The following is a 24,181-nucleotide window of genomic DNA, read 5'->3' on the forward strand; positions in this document are numbered from 1 at the left end:
GATCATCAACATGGAGATTTTACAGTGATATGACATGCATTACTTCACTTTCTATAAATTTACTCATGAACAGATTATTATTATTATTATTATATTATTTTGGTGCCAGTCTTGGGCTTGAACTAAAGGCCTCAGTACTGTCCCTGAGCTTTTCTTTTTTCTCTCAAGACTAGAGCTATACCACTGGAGCCACAGCTTAACTTCCAGATTTCTGGTGGTTAATTGTAGATAAGAGTCTCATGGACTTTCTTGCCAAGCTGGTTTCAAACTGTGACCCTCAGATCTCAGCCTTCTATGTAGCTAGGATTACAAGCCTGAGCTATCAGTGACCATATAGAAGTGGTGTGTGTGTGTGTGTGTGTGTGTGTGTGTATGTGTGTGTGTGTGCCTTCGTGCACGCGTGTACATGTACGTGTATTCTGGGACCTGAATTTCAGGTCTCTCACACACTAGGTAATTAAGTGTGTGTTCTATCACTGAGCTACACTCCTAGACGGAAAACTTATTATTGAATATATTCTTTGTTGGAAGGGAATAAAGACAAAAAGAATATATGTATATAAATGTTTTGTATTAAGAGAAATGATTCTTTAAGTTAAATATATTCACTGAGGACAAAATATATGACAGGGATTTTACATAGTTTTGCACAATTAAGAGAATAAGAACCCGTATGATATAAAATTTCAGAGTTAAATTTTTCCCAATACTTTTTTATTAGCAGACATTAGCTGCATGGGGGAGGTTTCATTGTGAAATTTCCATATATGCATATACCGTATCACAATCAAACTCATCCTCTCGCCGAGCGTCGGTGGCTCACGCCTGTAATCCTAGCTACTGAGGAGGCTGAGATCTGAGGATCACGGTTCAAAGCCAGGCCGGGGAAGAAAAAAAGAAAAAAAGTCGTGAGACTCTTACCTCCAATTAACCACTAGAAAACCAGAAGTGGTGCTGTGCTCGCCTTGAGCTGAAGAGCACAGGGATAGCGCCCAAGCCCAGAGTTCAAGCTACGATCAACAAAAAAACAAACAAACAAAAAAAACCCCTCACCTTCTCTATCACCTTCCTTAACCCTCAAGATAAAGCATTCTAATGTATTCAAATGCTATCATAATATAATTAAAAGCTTCGATTGAATTTCAGGTAATAAAACTAAGGGATCTCTAATTGATGGTGGCAGTAAACCTGATAAGGGAAATTGTACAATCAATAGCTGGAGTATATTTACTAATTAATGGTCTGGAGCCCAATAAATTCTAAGAAGTTGTCATTAGAACCAAGTAATCCATATTAAAAACAAAAACAAAAACAACTGTGTTCATTATCTAGGTTATTTTTGACTCTTCCTTTCTGTTACAAGCAAATAAATATTTATTGAATTCCTAAATAGGACAGGCTTTGTGCTTGATCATTGGTTGGCAGGCTGGGTAGGATCCTAGTCTAGGAGGTGTTATTAGAAGAACACAGTAAAGAACTCAAGTAGCATGTAATTTCTGATTTGGGTATTGTTGCATGAGTATGACCTAGAAGTAAGCTTGACAGAGGATAAGGTAAGGAACAAAGGCTAGCATTTGGAACAGAGGAGACAGAAAGATCAAAAGCAGAGAACTATGAAACACTATGATAACTACTAGAAATAAAAGGCTCATAGGAGTGGTAAAAGATAATGGTGGGAGAGCATCTTGTGTTATGCTAATGATCGTGACTTGGGAAAAGTATTATACATATGAGATATTAAAACTGTCAAGACAGTCACACAAAATAGATGCTATACATCAAAGTATATTGGACAAAATGTATTCTATAAAGGAAAATGTCCTTGAACCTCTCAGATCAAGACTATAAAAAGTAGCTAGAGAATAGAGACATGAAAATATTTTGTGAGAGACAATTTTTGCAGAAATCTCTGAGAGGCACCTCCATTTCCCACAATGGGTATGAGCAGCAGATAGAGGGTAGGGTTTGAGTTTATCTGGGAAATCCAGATGGTGAGAAATGTCTAGATGCTGGGAGTGAGCAAGACAGTGTCCATGCTTCTCAATCAGCTTGTCCTCTTAAAGGCAAAGGAATGTGGGGTTGTTTCTTGTGGGCCAGAAAACTGCTGGGAATGGGAGTGGGGATGGTGGGGGATAAACAAGGACAGCAGGAACTCCTTCCTAGAAAGGATTCACAAATGAACACCTGGGATAGTAATGTACCTGCCAAAGTCAGTAAAACCATAGGTGAGAGATTCCTCAGGGATGAGAAATCCCTAAAGAATTCCTCAAAGAACCCTTTAAGGGAAAAGTCAGCTGTAAACATCTGCAGGCTCCAAGAATATAATGGAAGACTAACATAAGTAATAGAACTTTCTTTCCTTTCCGTCTCCTCTTTCTCCAAACCTGGGAAACAGCTAAAACTATTGTTAATAAAATGGAGAAGAGTAGATGTGAAAAATAAGTCTACCAACTCTTAACAGCTTTATGTAAAACAAACAAAAAGCCTAGAAACAACCTTCAGTGGGTGAATAGGTAAACTACCACAACCAAACAAGAGAATACTACTCAGCAACAAATGGAACAAACTACTAATGAATGCAAAGATTTGGATGGATCTCAAGGTCAAATGTTTATTGATAAAAAGACAATCTCAACTACACACTATGAATATCTATTTGTGAGTGTGTGTGTGCATGTGCACACATGCATAGGAGAATAAACCCAGGGCTTCACAAACACTAGGCAATGCTGTACCACTGAGACAATGCCCGACTGCATTTATATAATGTTGTTGAAATAATAAAACTTATTGTAATGGAAAGCAAACTAGTGACTGCTAGAGGACAGGGAGGAAGGTGATGTGACTGTAAAGGGATAACATATTTTGAGTTCTTTTCTGGCAATAGAACAGTTATTTTTAAAAATTGTTATTTTAAAGGTGATTTACAGAGAGGTTACAGTTATATAACTAAGGTTATAGAAAGTATTTTGAACAGTGTCGCCTCTTCCCTCATTTTTTCCCATACTACCCTGAATGCACCTGATTTTGTCTGAACAGTTCTTTTTTTTTTTTTTTTTGGTTGGTCATGGGGCTTGAACTCTGGGCTTGGGCGCTGTCCCTGTGCTCTTCAGCTCAAGGCGAGCGCTCTACAGCTTGAGCCACAGCGCCACTTCCTGAACAGTTCTTTATCTTCATTGTGGTAAAGGTAACATATTTTTACATAGGATTAAGGATATGTTCTTTGCATAGAACAACACACACTCTCAAGTGAGTATAAGTAAAAATGGCAAAACTGAATGAAGTCTGTAGTTAATAGTACTGTACTAAACAAAATTATCAGTTTTTTGATATCATACTACAGTAAAGAAAGTCACTTTGGCTGGAGGGAAGGGCCTATGCAACTCTATGTACTATGTTACAACTTCTTAGGAATGTATGACATCAAAATTAAAAGTTAAAAATTAGTTGCATTAATTTTAGAGGAATGAGAAAAATTCTATGCCATATTTACTGCTACTTCAAGGCATAGATATACTTAAGTAGCACTTCTAAGACAGGGTTGACAATGTGATAAGGTATTTTGAATCCTGAGATGCGTGGCCTGGAAATGAAGTAAGAATGCTGAAAATACTGATTCTAGAAAATGATTTTACTGCTTTTAAAAAAAAATCTGATTAGATGACTTTGGAACAATAACTTTGTGACATCAGTTTATCTCTAAAATGTCCTTCCTATCTTGTCTCTCTTTGTTCCTGCTACCCACCATCTACCTCATCAGAGCCTTCATTGTTTTCTTTTCCTTCTTTTCATAATACTGGAGCTTTAAACTCAAGGCTTCTGGCTTGCTAGACAGATGCTCTAATGATAAGCCATGCCTCCATATCTTTTTTAGCACTGGTTATTTTTTGAGATAGGGCCTGTCTGGGCATGACTGGACTATAATCTGCCTATTTTAAGCTCCCCATCATAGCTAGGATAACAAGTAACACTACTATGCCCAGTTATTGGTTATTAAGGAGGTCTTGAGAACTTTTCTGCCCAACCTGGCCTCAAACAGTGATCTTAGCCTCCCAAGTAGCTAAGTTATAGTCATGAACCACCAGTACCTACTCATTGTATATTGCAATAGTTTCATGTTAACTCTTCCAAACTCTTCATGCTAACTTCCAAACGTAAGTGTCTGCACCTGAAATTTTGTATTCCATATTGTAAGATTTCTCTATCTATAGCCCTTTTGTTTCAAAAGAGGTTACATGTTCCCTATTCCTTAGACTGGCACTCAAGAAATGCCCTGCGTATAAAATATTGGGCTGAAAATAACTTCCTCTCAGAATTAAAATTCTTCCTGACTTCTGTTTTTCTGTATTTCCACTGAAAATACCAATGCCATCCAATCTCCCTACCTACTACATATATTCCCCTTTGTATATAATCATTTTTTCTTTCTAGAAGCTATTAAGACTTTACAATTTTATTTTATCTTTATATGTTTATACAATTTTATTTTTGTTATCTTTAAGTAGTTGCACAGAGGAATTACCATTCAACAAGTCTTTGAGTAATTTTTTATTTTGTATATGATATGAATTAATGTGTATTTGTTAAGAGGTCTTTTATCACTTACTATCCTGGGAATTTGGTGGTCTTTCCAATCTGGACATTTGTTTTCTTGTTTAGGTACATTTTCTTAGATTATTTCTTTGACTATTTCTACTCTAAAATCTTTGTTCTCTTTTTGTATAATCTTCTGGGTTGATTTTTAAAAAAATTTTTCTATTCCACTTTCTGAAAGAACAAGCTGACCTTAGCTTTTTATATTAATTTCCAAGCTCTCTGTTTTCTTCACTGATAGTCTCTTATATTATCCTGTTGTTTCATAGAGGAATAGTCTTATCTACTGCCAACATTAATTTTACTTGTAAACTTGATTTCCTCCATCCACTTTGCTTCTTCTGGATGCTTTTCCCCTTTATATATATTTTTGGTTCTTGTCTTTCTTTTGAAGACGTTCCCCACGATCTATAAGATACTTGATTATCTGTTTACATTTAAAAGTAAAACACTAAAAAAGTAATAAAGTTTTATATGCCAGAATGGGGTTCACCACCTAGTGTATTTTATTGTACTGTTTTTGATCAACTGTTTTGAAACTGTTTTGAAGCAATCTATATTGAAATGTAATTACCTAGTACAAAACTACCACATTTACAATGTATACTTGTCAGAATATTCAGAGTTGTACAATCATCACCAGAATCTAAATTTGAAATATTTTATCACTCTAGAAAGAAACTCCATGCCCTCTTTAAGTCATTCCTCATTCATTGCTTCCACCTACCCTCACACCCTCAGTGTCTGGCAATCATTAGTCAATCAGTAGAGATTTGACTATTCTGGACATTTAAAAATTATATATATATATATCTTTTTTTTTAATTGTGAAAATGCCGTACAGAGGGGTTTCAATTACATGGGCAAGGTAATGAGTACATTTCTTATCAAGCATTGTTGCCTCCTCCTTTGTTTCCCCTTCCCATCCTTCCCATCCCCCCCCCTTTTATTTATTTTTTTGTGTGTGTGTGCTGATACTGGGCTTGAACTCAATTTTGCTCAATAGCCAAACAGTAAAAAACACAAATCATCTGATTTAAAAATGTACAGTAGAACTAAATAGATATTCCTCAAAAGAAGACAGATAATTGGCTAACAGGCACATGGGAAAACATTTAACATCACTCATCATTAAAGAAATGCAGCTGGGTGCTGGTGGTTCACGCCAGTAATCCTAGCTACAAAGGAGGCTGAGATTTGAGGATTGTGGTTCAAAGCCAGCCCAGGCAGGAAAGTCCAAGTCCCAAGACTGACAGAAAATAAAAAAAGAAATGCAAATCATAAACATGGTGAAATATCCTAATTCAGTCAGATTGGGTGTTACCAACAAAAAACATAGAAGATAACAAATGATGACAAGGATGTGAAAAAAGAGGGAATTATTATACATTGTTGGTAGTAAGGTAAATTAGTGCCATTATGGAACACTGCATACAAGTTCTTCATAAAATTAAAAATAGAACTACCATATGATCCAGCAAACTCATTCTTGGGTTTATATCCAATAAAAATGATGTCAGGAAGCAAAAGAGATGTCAGCACTCCCACATTTACTACAACAATAGCTAAGAAATGTTAAAGTGCCCATAAGTTGAACAGATAAAGAAAATGTGGTACACAGTTGAGCTCTGGTGGGTAACACCTATAATCTTTTTTTTTTTTTGTCGGTCATGGGGCTTGAACTCTGGACCTGGGTGCTGTCCCTCAGCTCTTTAGCTCAAGGCTAGCGCTCTACCATTTAGGCCACACACCACTTCCAGTTTTCTGGTGGTTTATTGGAGATAAGAGTTTCACAGACTTTCCTGCCTGGACTGGCTTTAAACTGCGATTCTCAGATCTCAGCCTCCTAAGTAGGTAGGATTATAGGCGTGAGCCACCAGTGTCCACCTTACACTTATAATCTTAAACAGAAATCTGAGATCTGAGAACGGAGGTTCAAAGCCAGCCCAGGAAGACAAATCCTCAAGACTCTTATCTCCAAGTAACAGCAAAAAGTCTGACTAGAGGCATGAGTCAAGTGGTAGAGTGCCAGTCATGAGTGAAAAAGCTGAGCTAGAGCTTGAGTCTTCTGTTTTATCCTCAGTAGTGCCATAAGAAAAATAAAAATAATAAAAAAATGTGGTAGGTATATACAATGTAATATTATGCCATAAAAAATGAAATCTTAAGCTGGGCGCTGGTGACTCACCTGTGATCCTAGCTAGTCAGGAGGCTGAGATCTGAGTATCATGGTTCAAAGCCAGCCCGGGCAGTAAAGTCCTTGAGACTCTTATCCCAAAAAACGACTAGAAAACTGGAAGTGGCGCTGTAGCTCAAGCGGTAGAACGCTCGCCTTGAGCTGAAGAACTTAAGAGCTGAAGGATAGTGCCCAAGCCCAGAGTTCAAGCCCCACAACCGACCAAAAGAAAAAGAAGGGACAAGAAGGTTGGAACTAGATTATTATTCTAAATGAAATGACCCAGAAATTCAAGTAACACATGATCTCATTTATATATGAAATCTAAATTTGACCTCACAGATATTGAGATTAGAATGGTGGCTAGTAGATGTTGGGGAAAATAAGGTAAGGGAAGGGACAGGTAAATATTAATCAATGGGTACTGAGAGTTATAAGAAGTTGTATGTAGGACTACAGGTAATAACTGCATTATACATTTCAAAAAAATATTCTGAAGGTTTTCACCATAAAGTATTTGAGGACAGAGACATGCTTAAGTTGACTGACCAATACACAATGTAAACATACAATAATAAAACATCATTTAAATATTTCATTAATATGAAAACTTATTTTATGTCTCAGTTTAATACATTTGTCTTTCCTTGGTCCTGGGACTTGAACTCTGGACTAGGGCACTGTCCCTAAGCTCTTCTTGCTCAAAGCTAGCATTCTACCACTTGAACTATAGCACCACTTCAGGCTTTTTCTGTGATTAACTGGAGATAACAGTCTCCCTGCCTGGGATGGCTTGGAACCACGATCCTCTTATCTCAGCTTCTGAGTAGCTAGGATTACAGGTGTGAACCACTGGCAACTAGCTTAAAATAAATTTAAAGTATTAAATAAAAAACCCAAAGAGGTACAAAAGAGACCATCTGACAATTACACTGTCAACTGGACAAATCTCCATGAGCGCTTTTTATGTGGTTCAGAGATAAAATAAACTGTTAAAGCAGTAGTTTTCTGTCCAATAAATGTCTGATTCCACATGTTGAATATGAAGAACAACAAAGCAGTGAAGATTACGGACTCTGGAGCCAGCCAAATTACCCAAGTTCAAATAGTATTTTTGCTGTTTATTATCTGTATGAGCTTAGCCATGATTACTTAACCTCTCTATGCCTCAGATTCCTCATCTGTTAAATAGGAAAAATAACACCATTTATCATATAGGGTTATTATAAAGGTTAAATAAGATAATGTGTATAAAGCATCCAGCAATAGTGCTCAGAAAGCATTAGCTATTATCACTTCTTAATAACTATTCTACAAAAAACAGATTTTTCTCTAATCACTAGGACAGTACAATTGATTCTTAAATTAGTTATTATATATCCTCAATTTTCTACTATTATAGGGTTTTTTGTAAATAATATACTTTGATCATATTTACCTTCCATCACCCACTTATTTCATAAGATGTTTAAACTGGTTGAGTATTTGAGTCAACATTTTGTATTTTGCTTTAATATGAGCAAAACAAAAAATCATTTTTTAAAAAAATTTAAATTTTATTTTCTTGTAAAGATGCTGTGCAGAGAGGTTACAGTGATATCCATAAGGTAATGAGTATATTTCTTAAAAAAAATAAATCTTGTATTAGCTCTGTCATTAATGCAAAGTTAGAAAAGGCCAAGGAACCTCATCCAAATCCATTCTAACAGTACTTTCTCTATCTTAAGCACACTAACTTCCTACCTGTCGTCTGTATTGCGAAGGGATGGAAGCCGAAAGCTCGTGTTTCGGTCAAGCTTAGACTGGCTTTTGGTCCTCTTGATAGAGCCTTTCAGGCGCTTGCTGAAGAATCCCTAGAAAGAAAAGACAGAAGTGGTTGGGAAAGAGAATGAAAGAGAACTCTAGCCTTCAGCATTAAATTTGCAAAAGGTTTTTATAATGAAGATCTGAAACTTAGTTCAGAAGCTAGTTTTATTTTTTCTGTAAATAATAGTTGCTCAAAAACACTTGGAAGGTGATGAGAATTTTTTCTATTGTGAAAAGTGGGATAATTAACCTTTATGATAGCAACCATGGTATTATTTCTCATACAGTGTTTATACTAGTTATGGTAGAAGAACTTCTTTATTAATAGTTTTTTAAAAACACACAACAGACAAATATATATATATTTAAAACAAATAGTATCTGGAAATGGTACCAATTATTTCTTAACAAAAGGAAAACAGAATAGTATGTACATAGGCTCTGAAGTAAGAACAGAAGCTTTAGAGGTGACATTGCTCAAGATTCATTATATCCAGAAATTGACATGTTTAATGAAATCCTCTGTACAACTACTTAAAGATTAAAAAGAGAATTAACTAAGTAATTAACTAAGAATTAACTAAGGATGTCTCAAAAGTATTAAAATCTTGGTCTATGATAGGACTTGGTAGCTCACACTTGTAATCCTAGCTATTCAGGAAGCTGAGATCAGGAAGCCAGTATGGGCAGTAAACTCCATAGACTTTTATCTCCAATTAACTATCATTAAACTACAAAAATGTTGCTCAAGTGGTGGTGTACCAGCCACAAGCTAAAAAGCTAAGTGAGCAACTTTACACGCGTTAATGATTTCAATGATGTATTTTATCTCTGTATGTCCTTTTCACTTTTACTAAATAATCTAAGTTTCTTGAACATATTCTTGCTCTAAGCACTTGTTAAAAAATGGGCTTGCAATACTATTTGTTGACTAAAAGAAGAAATGCAACACGATGGTGGTTATTATTTAAAAATTTTTCAATTCAATTTTCAACAGATGAAAGGACATTTTAGAGAAGTAGAAAAATGTTTTAAGTAAAAAAATATTCTGACATATAGAAAGTAACTCCTATTATCTTCAGATAGCTATCACTTTTTAAATTGTGAAAATACTGTACAGAGGGGTTACAATTACATGGGCAAGATAATGAGTACATTTCTTATCAAGCATTGTAGCCTCCTCCTTTGTTTCCCCTACTCATTCCTTCCCATTCTCCCCGCCCCCTCCCCCCACCAAAGTTGTAAAGTTCATTTTCGACATAATGACATGTACGTTTCATTGTTGCAGTGGGTCCACCTGTATCCCTATTTAAACCATTTGTTTTTTCCCTTTCCCTCCACAAATTATAACAACATCAAATACAGTGAAAGCAGGGGTTATACCGTGGGGGAGGGACATACAAAACAACAAAGAAATAATCTTATAAATGTGTTAGAAACAATCGCATGAAAGAAAAAAACATTTGAATACATATCTTAGGGTTCATTTCCCTAACATCAACTTATCTGACTTTTCTGCTTGACTCAGAACCTATCATTTATATAAGCTAAGTATAATACATATTTCCATAAGAAAGGAAATGCAAGCTAGGCTAAAAACAGTACATCGAATATTTTGTATTCTTTTAGCGAATACCAAAGCCTACTGTTTTGAGACTGGACTAAGTCAGATTAGGCTAAATTATACTTAAAAAAAAAACCCTCCAGAACAATACTAGGCTTAAAACATGCTACATGTCCCTGGGCAGGTCAACCAGGGGTGTGATCCTGCTCTATAAGGTCTACTCAAGGATTGTGAACTATGGGAAATTCCAATTCTGTGCTTTTATAGTTGTTTCAGCAGGATAAAGGAAAGTTAGCAGAGTATGACAGTCATGTGCTCTGTAGTCAACAAGGAACCTAAAATTAAACCAGGAATTATACGGGAATCAATAAACTGCGTTGAGAAGACTTGTAATTTAACATAGGATTTAGATACTATGTATATTTATACACATAGGCTTATTAGTAAGCTAGACAAGGCTGAGGTAACGACTGAGCAAAGAATATATGAGTAGAAACATCTGAAAAGCAAATAGAATAAAGACAAATGATGAATAAAACCCCCAGAATATCTAAGAACTGTTGGACAACCATAAGATGTACACCATATAAATAGTAAGAATACAAGAAGAAGAAGAAGGAGGAGGAGGAGGAGGATCAGGAGGAAGAGGAAGAAGAAAATAAAGAAGAAAAAGAAGGAGGAGAAAGAGGAAAAGGAGAAGAAGAATTGAAGAAATATCTGAACTAGTAATAATTAGAATTTTATTTAATGTCAGAAACCAACTTACAAATCCAAAAGACACTATAAATGTCCTAACAACATAAATGCTTTGGTATAAATGCCAAAATAACATCAAAACTACATGTAGGCATATTTCAAACCACAAATAAATCAAAGATTTTTTTTTAATCCTGAAAAAAGCAAGCAAGAGAGTTGAGTGCACTTGTACACATGGTCATTTTATATACTGAGGAAAATCTATCTTTCAAGCTGGGTGCCCGATGCTCACACCTGTAATCCTAGCTACTCAGGAGACTGAGATCTGAGGATCACAGTTCAAAGCCAGCCTGGGCAGGAAAGCCCAACATCCTTATCTCCAATAAACCACCTGAAAACTGGAAATGGTGCTGTGGCTTAAGTGGTAAAGGGCTTGCCTTGAGCTGAAGAGCTGAGGGACAGCATCTAGGCCCAGAGTTGAAGCCCCATGACTGACAAAAAAAAATGTTTATTGTAGCATTATTTACCATAGCTAAGATATGGAACCAACCCAGATGCTCCTCAGTAGATGAATGGATCAAGAAAATGTGATATATATATATATATATATATATGTATATATATATATATATATACACACATACATATAATGGATTACACACGCACACACACACACACACACACACACACACACACAATGGAATCCTATGCCTCCATCAGAAAGAATGACATCACCCCATTTGATAGGAAATGAAAAGACTTGGAAAAAATTATATTAAGTGAAGTAGGGCTGGGAAGGTGGCTCAGTGGTAGAGTGCTTGCCTTGCATGCATGAGGCTCTGGGTTCGATTCCTCAGCACCATATAAGCAAAAAGAATAAAGCCGGAATTGGCGCTGTGGCTCAAGTGGTAGAGCACTAGCCTTGAGCTGAAGAGCTGAGGGACAGTGCCCAGGCCCAGAGTTCAGGCCCCACGACCGGACCCAAAAATAAAAAAAAATTATATTAAATGAAGTAAACCAGGGACAAAGAAACATAGGTCCTATGGTGCCCCTTATTTGCAATAACTAGTATATGTCTGGGACAAGCAGAAAAGGTCAAAAGCTATGTACATTTGACCAGATAAGATGATGTTAAGTGAAATGAACCCCAAGATAGGGACACAAGTAGTTTTTTTCCTTTTTGCTATTGTTCCTAACATATTTATAATGTACCATGTGATTTTTTTTTTTGTTTCTTTGTATGTTCCTCCTCCATGGTATAACCCCTGCTTTCACTGTATTTGATGTTGGTGCTCTGCATCTTGTATACATACTTCTCTAGCATGGGGAGGGGAAGGAAAAAACAAAATGCTTTAAACAGGGATACAGGTTGACCCACTGTAACAATGAGATTTACAAGACACTATGTTGAAAAACACTTCACAATTTAGGCAGGGAGGTGATGAGGGGCAAAGTGTAGTTTTGGAGAGGGAGGGAAGGGAGAGTAGGGGAAAAACAAAGGAGGAGGTAACAATGCTTGATAGGAAATGTACTCATTACCTTGCTCATGTAACTGTAACCCCTCTGTACAGTAATTTTACAATAAAAAAGGTATTTAAAAAACAAAACAAAACTTTCAAAAGTAAAAAAGTCAAAGGAAAATTCTCAATAACTGAGAATATTTGTTATCAGCATATTTGCTAAAAGTTCTTTACAAAGACGGAAAACAATATGGATAAAAATATGGATTAAAAACATTTTTTGAGGAACTGGGAAATGGCTCAGTGGTAGAGCACTTGCCTTGCATGCATGAGGCCCTGGGTTCGATTCCTCAGCACCACATAAACAAAGAGAAAAAAAAGCCGGAAGTGGTGCTGTGGCTCAAGTGGTAGAGCACTAGCCTTGAGCTGAAGAGCTGAGGGACAGCGCCCAGGCCCAGAGTTCAGGCCCCACAACCAGACCCAAAACAAAAACAAAAACATTTTTTGAAGGTAAAATAACATTTCTTATTTTTCTTAATTGATTTTAAAGATAATTTATTATGATAATATGTATATATACCATATATATTTATATATAAGTAATATGAGGGACAGCAACAATACAAAGGAATGGGAGGCAAAATTAGATTTTGCTATTCGTTTTTCAATTTTAATTTTTTATTGTTATTATAGAGGTGATGTACAGTGGCATTACAGTTATATAAGTCAGATAATGAGTACATTTCTTTTTGGACAATATCACCTCTTCCCTCACGCTCTCCTAGTTTTTCCCTCTGTCCCCACATACAAGGTATACCATATAGTTCATTTTTAAAATAGTGTGTACTGAGTACCACTGCGACATTTGTTCACCCTTGGTTCCTCCATTTTTGTTTTATTTTGTTATTCTAAGTTACTCATTATTGTTAAATAGTGTTACTTGAAAGTGGACTTTGGTTAGTTGTAATTTTATACAGTATGATCAGTCCTATGTACACACACACACACACACACACACACACACACACACACACACACACACACACACACACACACACACATCTACGCACTTTAGGGAAAGATACAAAGATTTCTTTTCTTTTTTGGTGGGTCACGGGGCTTGAACTAGGGGCCTGGGTGCTGTCCCTCAGCTCAAAGCGAGCGCTCTACCACCGAGCCACAGCACCATTTCCAGTTTTTCTGGTGGTTTACTGGAGATAAGAGTCTCACAGACTTTCCTGCCTGGCAGGGTTTCCTGTCCAGGCTGGCTTTGAATCATGAGCCTCAGATTGCAGCCTTCTGAGTAGTTAGGATTACAGGCATGAGCTACTGGCACCCCGCACAATGATTTCTTTTATGACCCCTATACTCACAGATCAGGAGCCATTTCCATTATCAATAGCTTTCCAAGTGAAACGTTTGTTACAAGTGATGAATTTGAATTTATACTAATATTAGTATTACCCAAACTCCATGGTTTTTACATTAGGCATTATTTATTATTGGTGTGATTATTGGTGATTCTCCTCTTTCACTTAATATTCATTTAAGTTTTCATCAAATCTGTTTTTTTTTCTTGTCTCTTCCTCTTTTTCACTTTTAGCAGTTTATATTGAGATGTCTTCAAGCTTAGAGATTCTTTCCTCAGAATTTGCTCTAGTAACAAGATTATCAAAGGTATTCTTCGTTTCTGTCAGAAGTTTTAATCTCTAAGTATCTTTTTGGTTCCTATGTCTCTGCTTATTTTGTTTCTATCTCTCTGCTTAAATTGCCTATATGTTTTTGTTGCTGTCTACTTTATTCATGAGAGCTCTCATAATACTAATTATAATGATTCTAAATTCATCTGAATTCATGCTGGTCCTGGGGCTTGAACTCAGAGCCTGGGCACAGTCTAAGCTTTTTTACTCACTCTCCTACTTGAGCCACAGCTCAACTCCCAGCTTTTTGGGTACTTATTTGGAGATAAGAGTCTCAGAGACTTTTTTGCCCAGGCTGGCTTTGAACCATGATCCTCAGATCTCAACTTTCTGAGTGGCTAGGATTACAGGCACGAATCACTGGCGCTTGTCCATTATTTTAAATTCTTGATAATTTAATCTGAGTTTGATTCTGATGCTTTCTCTGACTCTTTTTCTGTTTTTTAGTATGCTTTGCAGTTTTTTTCTAGATAGCTGGACATGATTCTCTCATGGAAGAAATTGTGGTAAATAGGCATTTTATAATGTGGTCAAAGAGAAGGAGTATTTTATACTCCCATGGTTACATCTAAGGTTTTTAGTGAGCCCATGCCTCTGCACTGTGAACTTCTCAAATGCTTTTAGTGCCTACTCATCCACATGCCTGGTTTAGGTGTGACAGAATGACCAGAGCGGGCTGAACTAAGTTATTTCCCTTCCCTCAGACAGTTAGGTTCAGATTTTAAAAAAACACACACACAAAACCCCACTAGGTTAGGCTTGGGAAACTAATTTCTCTGGAAGGCAGAACTTAAGAAGGAAAGATTGCTTTGGCATATTTTAAAATGGTTCCTTTTCTTCTTCTGTTGAAGGTAGAGGAGGATTTTTTCCCCCCAAAATACTGGGACAACCTACCAGAGTTCCAGGTAAAACAAACATAAAAACAAAAATAAAATAAGAAACAAAAGAGAGAAGGAAGGAAGGCAGAAAGTAAGAAAGAAAGGAAGGGAGGAGGGAAAGAAAGAGAAAGAGTGAGAAGGAAAGAAAGAAAAAGAAAGAAAGGAAGAGAGAAAAGAAAAGAGAAAAAAAGAGAAGAGTGAGTTAGTTTGTTCACTCACTACTAGGTTCCCTTAGAATTTCTATCGCTGAGATTCCACAAAGACTCCAGCAACTTGTCAATCAATAGCTCATTTCCCTATCTTGAAACGAGATATTATACTTTTTAAACTTTGAAGGCATGAAATGATTTTTACAGCAATCTTACATCTATTACAGTGTTTAAATTTCAGTGTTCAATGCATATGATAAATACATATAAAATTATAGCATATACAATTTAAGGGAAAGTTAGGATTGTACAGTGGTCAATTCTTGGGGGTAGTAGAATCTACCAGGAAATTCTGCTTTCAATTTTATTAAGCATGGTTTTCAACAGTGAGTCCCTTAAAGGATAATATGGCAGAAGTTTTATCTCCCCCTCTCTGCCCGGCCCCTGTACCCCAAACCAACTGGTACCCAGGAAACTGGGCTTTTCCTGGCTTCTTGAAACAATTCTTTCATTGTATCATATCTTGGAGTAAAAGCATATTCTTTGAGGACTCTATTACACTGATTTAGTATCCTTTATTTTTCTTTGTTCCTCTTATGTTTCAATCTTTCATTTTCCTTTGTTTAAGGACTTTCTTTCTTCACCGCATCTACTCTTTAATGTCATAGAAACCTCCAGTTTCTTGATTACCCTATTTAGTCTTTGGGTTTATGTGATGTTTAATTGGCCACTGCTCCTTTCTGAGCTGTTTTTCATTAGCAGGTCACTCACTATGTTTTGTAACAGGCAATCCTACCTTGACTACATTTGGCTGGACTAGGGTTAAATAGTGACTTAATATTACTTAAAAACATCTAAGATTGGTCCTACTTAGCCTCTAAATAGTTTTAAAAAATCTGCTGACATGTGTTCCAAATTAGATGCATCTTATGGTCCTTATGAGCATTTATAAATAAAGCTACCCTTACATTTATATCACTGGATTGTCTACTTACGTGTCATTAGTCTCCTTACTAATCTGAACTTCTTAGGCAGCAACTAAACAATCTTTGTATTTCTAGTTCAGATTTGGTATCTGGAATTTAGTAGGGATTCAGTAAATGTTTTTTAGAAGTAAAATAAAAAACAGTGAAATGACTAAAAGTTATGTTGGTAGACTGTAGGCAGAGCAGGAATTCAGAGCGTAGTTTTAAAGCCTAGCTCTTAAATGAATCTGGAATAGTCACAATTTCTAAGTTTCAGACTCTCACTTTTATTTTTATTTTTTTTTGGGTCCGGTCATGGGGCCTGAACTCTGGGCCTGGGCGCTGTCCCTCAGCTCTTCAGCTCAAGGCTAGCACTCTACCACTTGAGCCACAGTGCCACTTTCGGCTTTTTTCTGTTTGCTTAAGTGGTGCTGAGGAATCGAACCCAGGGCCTCATGCATGCAAGGCAAGCACTCTACCACTGAGCCACCTTCCCAGCCCAGACTCTCACTTTTAAAAGGAAGATTTTAAAACTCCCTTTTTTTTAGAGTAAATTTAAGAATAAGTGAGTGCAAGAGTACTTTTTATTCATCATTTTTAATTTTTGCAGTGCTGAAGATCAAACCCAGGGCTTTGTGCATGTTAAAAAGTGTTTATTAAAATACTGAAAGAAAGGAGGAGAGAACAATGCTCAATAGCAAATGTACTCATAACCTTGCTCATGTAACTGTAACCCCTCTGTACAGCATTTTTACAATTAAAAAAAACGTAAAAAAGGAAACAAACAGAAATGGCCAACTGAATATGAATCTAGGAAGAAAGCCTACTGAATAGGTAGGTAAAAATCACATTTTTCCCCCTCTTGGAAACCATCATACCACAGGAAGGGAAGAAACAAAAAATAAGTTCCATAACAGCAGAGATCTGCAGCTGTTCTGTTCTGTGATATATTCTTCCTCACCCTTAGTGGTAGTTGATACATTCTAGGTGCTCAGTAAACACCACATTCTAAATGCTCAGTAAACATTTGTTCACTATACACATTTACCAAAGGCTTTCTGCATGTCAGCACTGGAAAGGTGCTTTCTAGTATGTAGTGCCAATGTATCTGTGTAGGTTTTCAGTAATTTGCTTCAGTTAACACACTTAACAGATACCAAGTTAAAGTTTAAACTCAGTTTATTGTTAATATTTAAAAATTTTGTTTGTATATTCATTGAAAGGCTATTATTTGTTAGATACTTGAGGAATGTTCCATGTATCAGTAAACAAAGCCACAAATCCTACCTTCATTAGGCTGACATACTAACAAACTAAGATAATAAACAAAGAACATAATAAATAAGTAAATAAGTAAAAGCCAAGAACAATAGTAAAACAAAGCCATAAAAAGGAAGTCAATGATATTAAGTGGTCAAGACAGACCTTTTAGATAGGAGCTAAATTTGAGTAAAGAGTTGGAGTTCATCTGAATATATCTGAGGAAAATATATTCCAGACAACAGACACAGAGAAAAGCCTTAAGGCTGAACTATACATACTACGTTCAAGGAAGACCCACAAGCCAGTGTGCCTAGAATAGAGGGCAAGTAGTGGGAAATAATGGAAATGAGGTAGTAGGATGGCAGTGGTACTAGCAGTAGTTCTGAGAATGGAATAGTATGCAGATAGTATGTAGATTAGCAAAAGGATCTTAGTTTCTACTTAAAGTGAACAAACCATATAAAAGGAAATCAATAATAGCAAACAAAACATTTTTCTTTTCTTTTTTTGAGACAAGGTCTTGAACTTGGGAGCCTCCTTGCCTCAGACTCCTAAGTACTAGAATTAGTAGTATGTACCAATGCACCTGGCTGACCTCTTGCTTTCTGACCACTTGGCAATGCTAAATCTCCACATTTTAATTCTCCTTCAGATATTGTAAGAATTATAATATAATTTACATAAGCACTATATTTAATTTGTACCAAGTCTTAAATAATTGTATATAACAAGTAGCTAGGAAGACAATATAATTCAATATATGAGGGGGAAATATAATGAGCCAAACTACTATTTAACAAGATTTTGCCCCTTAGGCTTGAATAATAAAACTATACCATTAGACTAAAATGAAACCTTATTAAAATTACTTTTTTGTAGCTGATTCTGTGGCTATTAATTACATTGTAAATAACTTCCTTAAGTACAAAAATGTAAAAATAGGTATCAACAGGAAAATATTTCTTTCTTCTATATGGAGTTATACTGTACATGCCTTACAGAAATATGAAGAGTGTAATGATGTTTCTATAGGTTTGCTACAAATATCCAATAGCACAAATGGAAACAAAGGTAAGACTACAAATTCACTACTCAAATTCACCTTATTCTCTGACACCAACTTAATTTGAAAACATTCTAATAAAACCAGCAAAATAACTCCTACCTTATTCAATTCTCTTTGGAACTGCTGTTGCTACCATCTATAATTTTTAAAGATATTAAAAAGGTCATCATTTTTAAAGCTAGCAATTTAGAATACTAAAATGACTTACTTTAATAAGTTGTTGCTCACTATTTTCCTTTAAAATAAAGCTTTCAATTAGTAACTGTCAGAGAAATAAAAAGCCAAAAGCTGCCTTCTCTGGAGCTTGATAAATGTGAGAATGATAACAAAAGTTGTTCGTACACTGCAAATTGGAGTAACCCCGGAAGACTGAACTTGGCTATCTGGGCATGACTGGAAGCTGAAATGAAATTGCTGCTATGCAACCACTCTCAGTGGTGGTAATAAAAGACACTGATTTGCCAGTGTCCCAGCGCTGCTCTTACTCCCTTAAGACAGGGAGAAGTGAAGACAGAGAAACATGTCATCACCTTTCACACAAAAATAGAGAGATGTGCAATAAAACCTGCTACAATGCTGCTGGAAACCTTTCACATCAGTAGTCACACAAGGGATTAAGGACATTACTGAGATTCTGAGTAGGTAATTTTAATAGCACTTCCTCTAAATGTTGTATGACTTTATAAAAAAAAAACTTTTTAACCAAAAAGAACTCAGATAAGAATTGTTTTCATCCTTGCTTTTCCAGTTTTATTTTTATTTATTTATTTTTTTGGGTCTGGTCGTGGGGCCTGAACTCTGGGCCTGGGCGCTGTCACTCAGCTCTTCAGCTCAAGGCTAGCACTCTACCACTTGAGGCACAGCACCACTTCCAGCTTTTTTTTTTTTTTTTTTCTGCTTATGTGGTGCTGAGGAAGAGAACCCAGGGCCTCAAGCATGCAGGGCAAGCGCTCTACCACTGAGCCACCTTCCCAGCCCTTTATTTTATTTTTTAAAGAACTGTTTTCCATCCAATGTGTTTATTTATAGATTTATAGGCAACAAATGATATAGGCAACTTATGTTTCTTTGGTTCTGGTTTACTTCACAGTATAATTTTTTCCCAAGTCTTCCCATTACCTTAGAAATGGTACAATATTATTTTTTCTGATGAGAATATAGAATTCCATTTTGTATATATCCTATATTTATTGAGTCATTCATCTTTTGGCATAATAAATTATTTTAAATATTCACAATGTGAGACCAAAGGATATTCTTAGGTGAGGATCACAAAGGCTTAAGAGCTATGTGCACATGATCATATAAAATGATGTTTACTGAAATAAATGCCAAGAAATGGAGACAAGAGGTTTTTCTCTTCTCCTTTGTCATTGTTCTTTTTTTCTGTAACTTGTCTTGTATATGTTTTTCACTTTTTTATTGTCAAAATGATGTACAGAGGGTTACAGTTACATAAGTAAGCTGTCCAACTTGTTATCTCCTCCCTCATTTTTCTCCCACTTTCCCTCCCTCCAATCTCCCTCCCCCCACAAGTTGTACAGATCATTTCCAACATATTATCTTGTGAGTATTGCTGCTGCATTGGTTTCCCCCTTGTCCTTTGTCTCACTATTTTGTTGTCCCTCCCCCTTCCCTAATTCGGATAAACATATATGTAATACTCGGGGTACCAAAATCAAATACAGTGACAGACAACAGGGGATAAACCATAGGGGGAAGAACACACAAAAGAAACAAGAAATCACACAGGATTTTAAAAACAACAACAAAGAAAAACCTTTGAGGAGGGTAAGAGGGAGCACAGAAATGATGGGATAAAGTGATTCTCAGTAGACACTTAGACTGAAAATGAACTATACAACTTGTGGGGAGGTGTTAGGTGGGAAAAACTGGGAAAAGAGGGAAGAGATGACATGGTTCAAAAAGAAATGTACTCATTTACCTGACTTGTATAACTATAACCTCTCTGTACATCTCCTTTACAATAACAATACAAAAAGAAATCTTAACACTATTACTTTTAAATAGTTATACAAGGCTGGGAAGGTGGCTCAGCGGTAGAGCGCTTGCCTTGCATGCATGAGGCCCTGGGTTTGATTCCTCAGCACCACATAAGCAGAAAAAGCCGGAAGTGGTGCTGTGGCTCCAGTGGTAGAGCGCTAGCCTTGAGCTGAAGAGCTGAGGGACAGCGCCCAGGCCCAGAGTTCAGGCCCCACGACCAAAAAAAAAAAAAAAGTTGCACAAAGGAGTTGCCATTTAACAAAGTTTGAGTACAGTAGATCTTGATCAACCCCTTTCAACATTCTCACCCCCCCTCCCTACTTTTTCCTCACTTTTCTTAATTTTATAGGATATAATGTTGGATTCCTGACTACATTTTCCCCCTCCTCTTTCTTCTTCAGTCATCTATCCTTTTCTCTTGATCCCACCCCATCCGTTCTGAGTACCTCCTCCCTGGTGTTTTATTTTGCTGAACTTTGATTTTACCTTTTAAGAAATTACACTATTTGAGATCTTCCTTGAATCTATAGTATTTCAGTTAATACATTTGTATACATTTGCATATCATACAATGTTTGGAAGCTAAATCTAGTTTCTACATATAAGGAAAAAGATGCATCCTTTGTCTCACTGGGACCAATTTATTTCACCTAACATTTATTTCCCCAAGTCTTTCCATTTTTTTTTTTACAAATAGTACAATAAATTCTTTCTCATGTATGAGTAAAATTCCATTGAGAGTGTATATGCCACATTTTCTTGTCCATTGAAGGCATCTGGGCTAATTCCACACATTGGCTGTAGTGAATAGAGCTGCAATTATCATGGTTGTGTTGGTGGCTTTACTCTATTCTGGTTTGTAATTTTTTTGAGTAAATGATGAGTGGAATGGATTGATCATAGGGTAGTTCTATGTTTAATGGAACCTCCACAATGCTCTCCAGAGTGGTTGAACAAGTTTACATTCCAACCAAGAGTGTATTAGGCTGCATCCTCACCAGCATCTGTTATTGTTTGTTTTCCTGATAATGGCCATTCTAACTGGGGTGTTTTTTTGATTTGCATCTACTATGACCAAGGATGTTGAGCATTTCTTTAGTGTCTTTTGGCTAGTTATACTTCTGAGAACTGTCTTTAGCTCATTAGCCCATTTATTAGTGGGTTGTTGGTTTTTTGAAGGTTTACTTTTTTACACTTTCTGTATATACTGGATATTAGGCCATTATTTGATTCTATGCTATAGGCTGTTTTTTGTTTGTTGGCTATATTCTTTGCCATGCAGAAATTGTTTAGTTTGACTCAGTCCCATCTCTCAAGTTTTTCTTTGATTTGCTGTACTTACGGATTAAATTTTATTTTAATTAGTAAATGAATCTGTATTTTGAATATTTTACTAGTATTTTACTATGGAATGTAATTACTCGAGAAGAAAGACATCATATAAAGATCATTTCCTTTCATGATCACTTAGTATAAATAGTAACTTGTTAGATGGTTTAATAATTGTAGACTAAAATATAATGGTAAAAATTAATAAGGAGCCAGTGCTGGGCTCATGCCTCTAATCTTACCTACTCAAGAAGTAGATGATGGCGGTTCGAAGCCAGCCTGGGAAAGAAAGTCTGTGAGACTCTTACCTCCAATTATCTAACAAAAACAGCTGGAAATGGAGCTGTGGCTCAAGTAGTAGAGTGCTAGTCTTGAGTTAAAAAGCTCAGGAACAATGTCAAGGCCCTGAGTTTAAGCCTTAGTACTGACACAAACACAAAAGAAATTAATAAGGTAAAAGAAAAAAGAACGGGCAATTTAAAATGTAAAACGTTATTGTCCACAGGACTTTATAACAAGAAGTCCAGACAAGATGAGAAATCCTAGGTGACAGGAACAACAGCAAAACAATAATCAGTTGCAATGTGCTTTATAATTAATGAACAGCTTTAGTTTTATGACAATTTATTTTCTACTAGTAATATAGTACTAGTATTCCCAGTTGTTGTTTTGACCAATCAGAATCTTTGGACCCAAGTTATAGTAATCTACATTTTCTTTTCTTTTTTTTCTTTTTGCAGTGCTGGAGATCAAACCTAGGGCTTACGAATCCTATGTCCTTCAGCCCTTTGAGTGACAGCTTAACAGACCCTTCCCTTATTCACAGCTGTTTTGAGTGAGTTCTCAAAACTGGACAGCCTCTTTCTTGACAATTGGCTGTACAATTATATGAAAGGCTGATTACCCTGATTATGTCACAGAGGCCTTGAAAGCTAAAAAACAAAAAACAAAAACACTGAAAACTCAACCACTGATAGAGGTTGCAACTTTTGCTTCAAGAGGTCTTGGTCTGGGTATAACTCCAGCCTGCTCTGTGCCAGGAAACTTCACTTGACAAGTCTCAGTGACCTCTAGACCTCATCTGAAGTTGCACCAGAGGACCCTGCCTATGGCTGTTCTACATGTAATACCATTCCTCAATTAAGCCAGAAGCAGAAAACAGTACCCCACTGACAGAAAAGAGGCTGTGCTTTTGGGAGTCTGGGGATTGGTCCTTATTTGAGAATTCACAGGCACCAGTACTGTGAATGTAGGCAAGCCTGTCACTCCCCTTTTCCTGATATTTTTCAGTTGTTTTCCTCCCTCCTCTCATGTTATCAAACTATGCCCTTATAAAGGCTTTTGTTCTACTTCCATCTGAGTTTATTTGTGGTCTTTATCATGGTTACACAAAAGCAGACAAGGGCTTCCAGTAACCAGGAACTAATAGTCTAAATAATAGTCTAAATAGTCACAGAGCCCTTGACACTAAGAAGTAGCTTAGAGCTCCAAAAAGGCCCGATAGCTCAAAGCTATAACACTCAGAGGTAACTAAGAGCCACCAAGAGTTAAAGGACCTGGTACCTGAGGTTCAGAGCTGTAAGACTAGAAAGTGGCTGAAGAATCGGTAAGAAGCTTAGAACAGCGGAAATACTAGTACTTGAGAGACAGTAGAGAAACTGAGATCACAGAGAATGAAAGGCAATCAAGAGCTAAAGGCAGAAGCTGAGAATGACTCTCAGCCCTGGTGGCTAGAACAGTCAAATTAAGCCAACCAAAAGTTAAAGAAGTGAAGGTCCCACTACCCATAGCTCCGGAATTGTAACTCAAACTTCTAGCACTCTAAGCTTAGTGCAATAAAGAGTCCCTTGCCTGAGAACTGGAGGAATAAGCTTCTAATTTTGAAAGGCTGGAGTCATAAGCCCCTTCCTGGTTCTTAGAACTTGGTTCAACTTGTGAGCTGCTCCCTACCTACCTAGGATTTGTATACGGACACAAAAAGAATCCCTAGCCAGATGTTTAGTACAACACATATAGCTGTGTGTCTGAGAATGTGCATTCTTATACTGTCTACATACGCAGCAGTTCAATTTCCTACTTTGCTGAATAGGTATTCAGGTTATTGCCAATATTTTGAAATTACAAATAATGTTGCAGCTAATAACTTTGTGCATACATATTTTCATATGGGGGGGGTGTATCTTTAGGGTAGAGTCATGTGAGATTTCTGAGTCAAAATGTGTTAAAAGTACAATTGTCTTGACAAATTTCCTACAGAAGGGTTGTGCCAGTTTGCCTTTCCATCAAATATGTGCAAGCATCTAACTTCAACCAATTGAACCTGGTATCATATTTCACAAAGCTGTGGTTAGCCTGAAAGGTGGAATGTTATCTGCATACTTGCATTTCTCTGAATATAGATGCATTTGTATATTGTTTTCATATGCACAGGTTAATTTTTAGTTATTTTTCTTAAAATGGATTGTTCATGTCTTTTCACTCACCCTCTTTCCCTAACTTTTCTATTGGGTTTTGGTCATTTGTCTCTCAATT

The 24,181-nt window shown here is 36.5% G+C and overlaps 1 protein-coding gene across 7 annotated transcripts in view; it reads right to left on the reverse strand.

The window, feature by feature from the left end:
* Rasal2 (RAS protein activator like 2) overlaps positions 1-24,181 on the reverse strand; it is a 254,957-nt gene that overhangs the window by 46,317 nt on the left and 184,459 nt on the right. For all 7 annotated transcript variants that reach the window (XM_042674319.1, XM_042674318.1, XM_042674317.1 and 4 more), the window contains exon 5: positions 8,513-8,622. In XM_042674319.1, the coding sequence (XP_042530253.1) occupies positions 8,513-8,622 (110 nt within the window). The remainder of the gene's footprint in view (positions 1-8,512; positions 8,623-24,181) is intronic.

Source organism: Dipodomys spectabilis, unplaced genomic scaffold, assembly GCF_019054845.1.
Source record: "Dipodomys spectabilis isolate Male_0828 unplaced genomic scaffold, ASM1905484v1 ptg000019l, whole genome shotgun sequence".
Lineage (NCBI taxonomy): Eukaryota > Metazoa > Chordata > Mammalia > Rodentia > Heteromyidae > Dipodomys > Dipodomys spectabilis.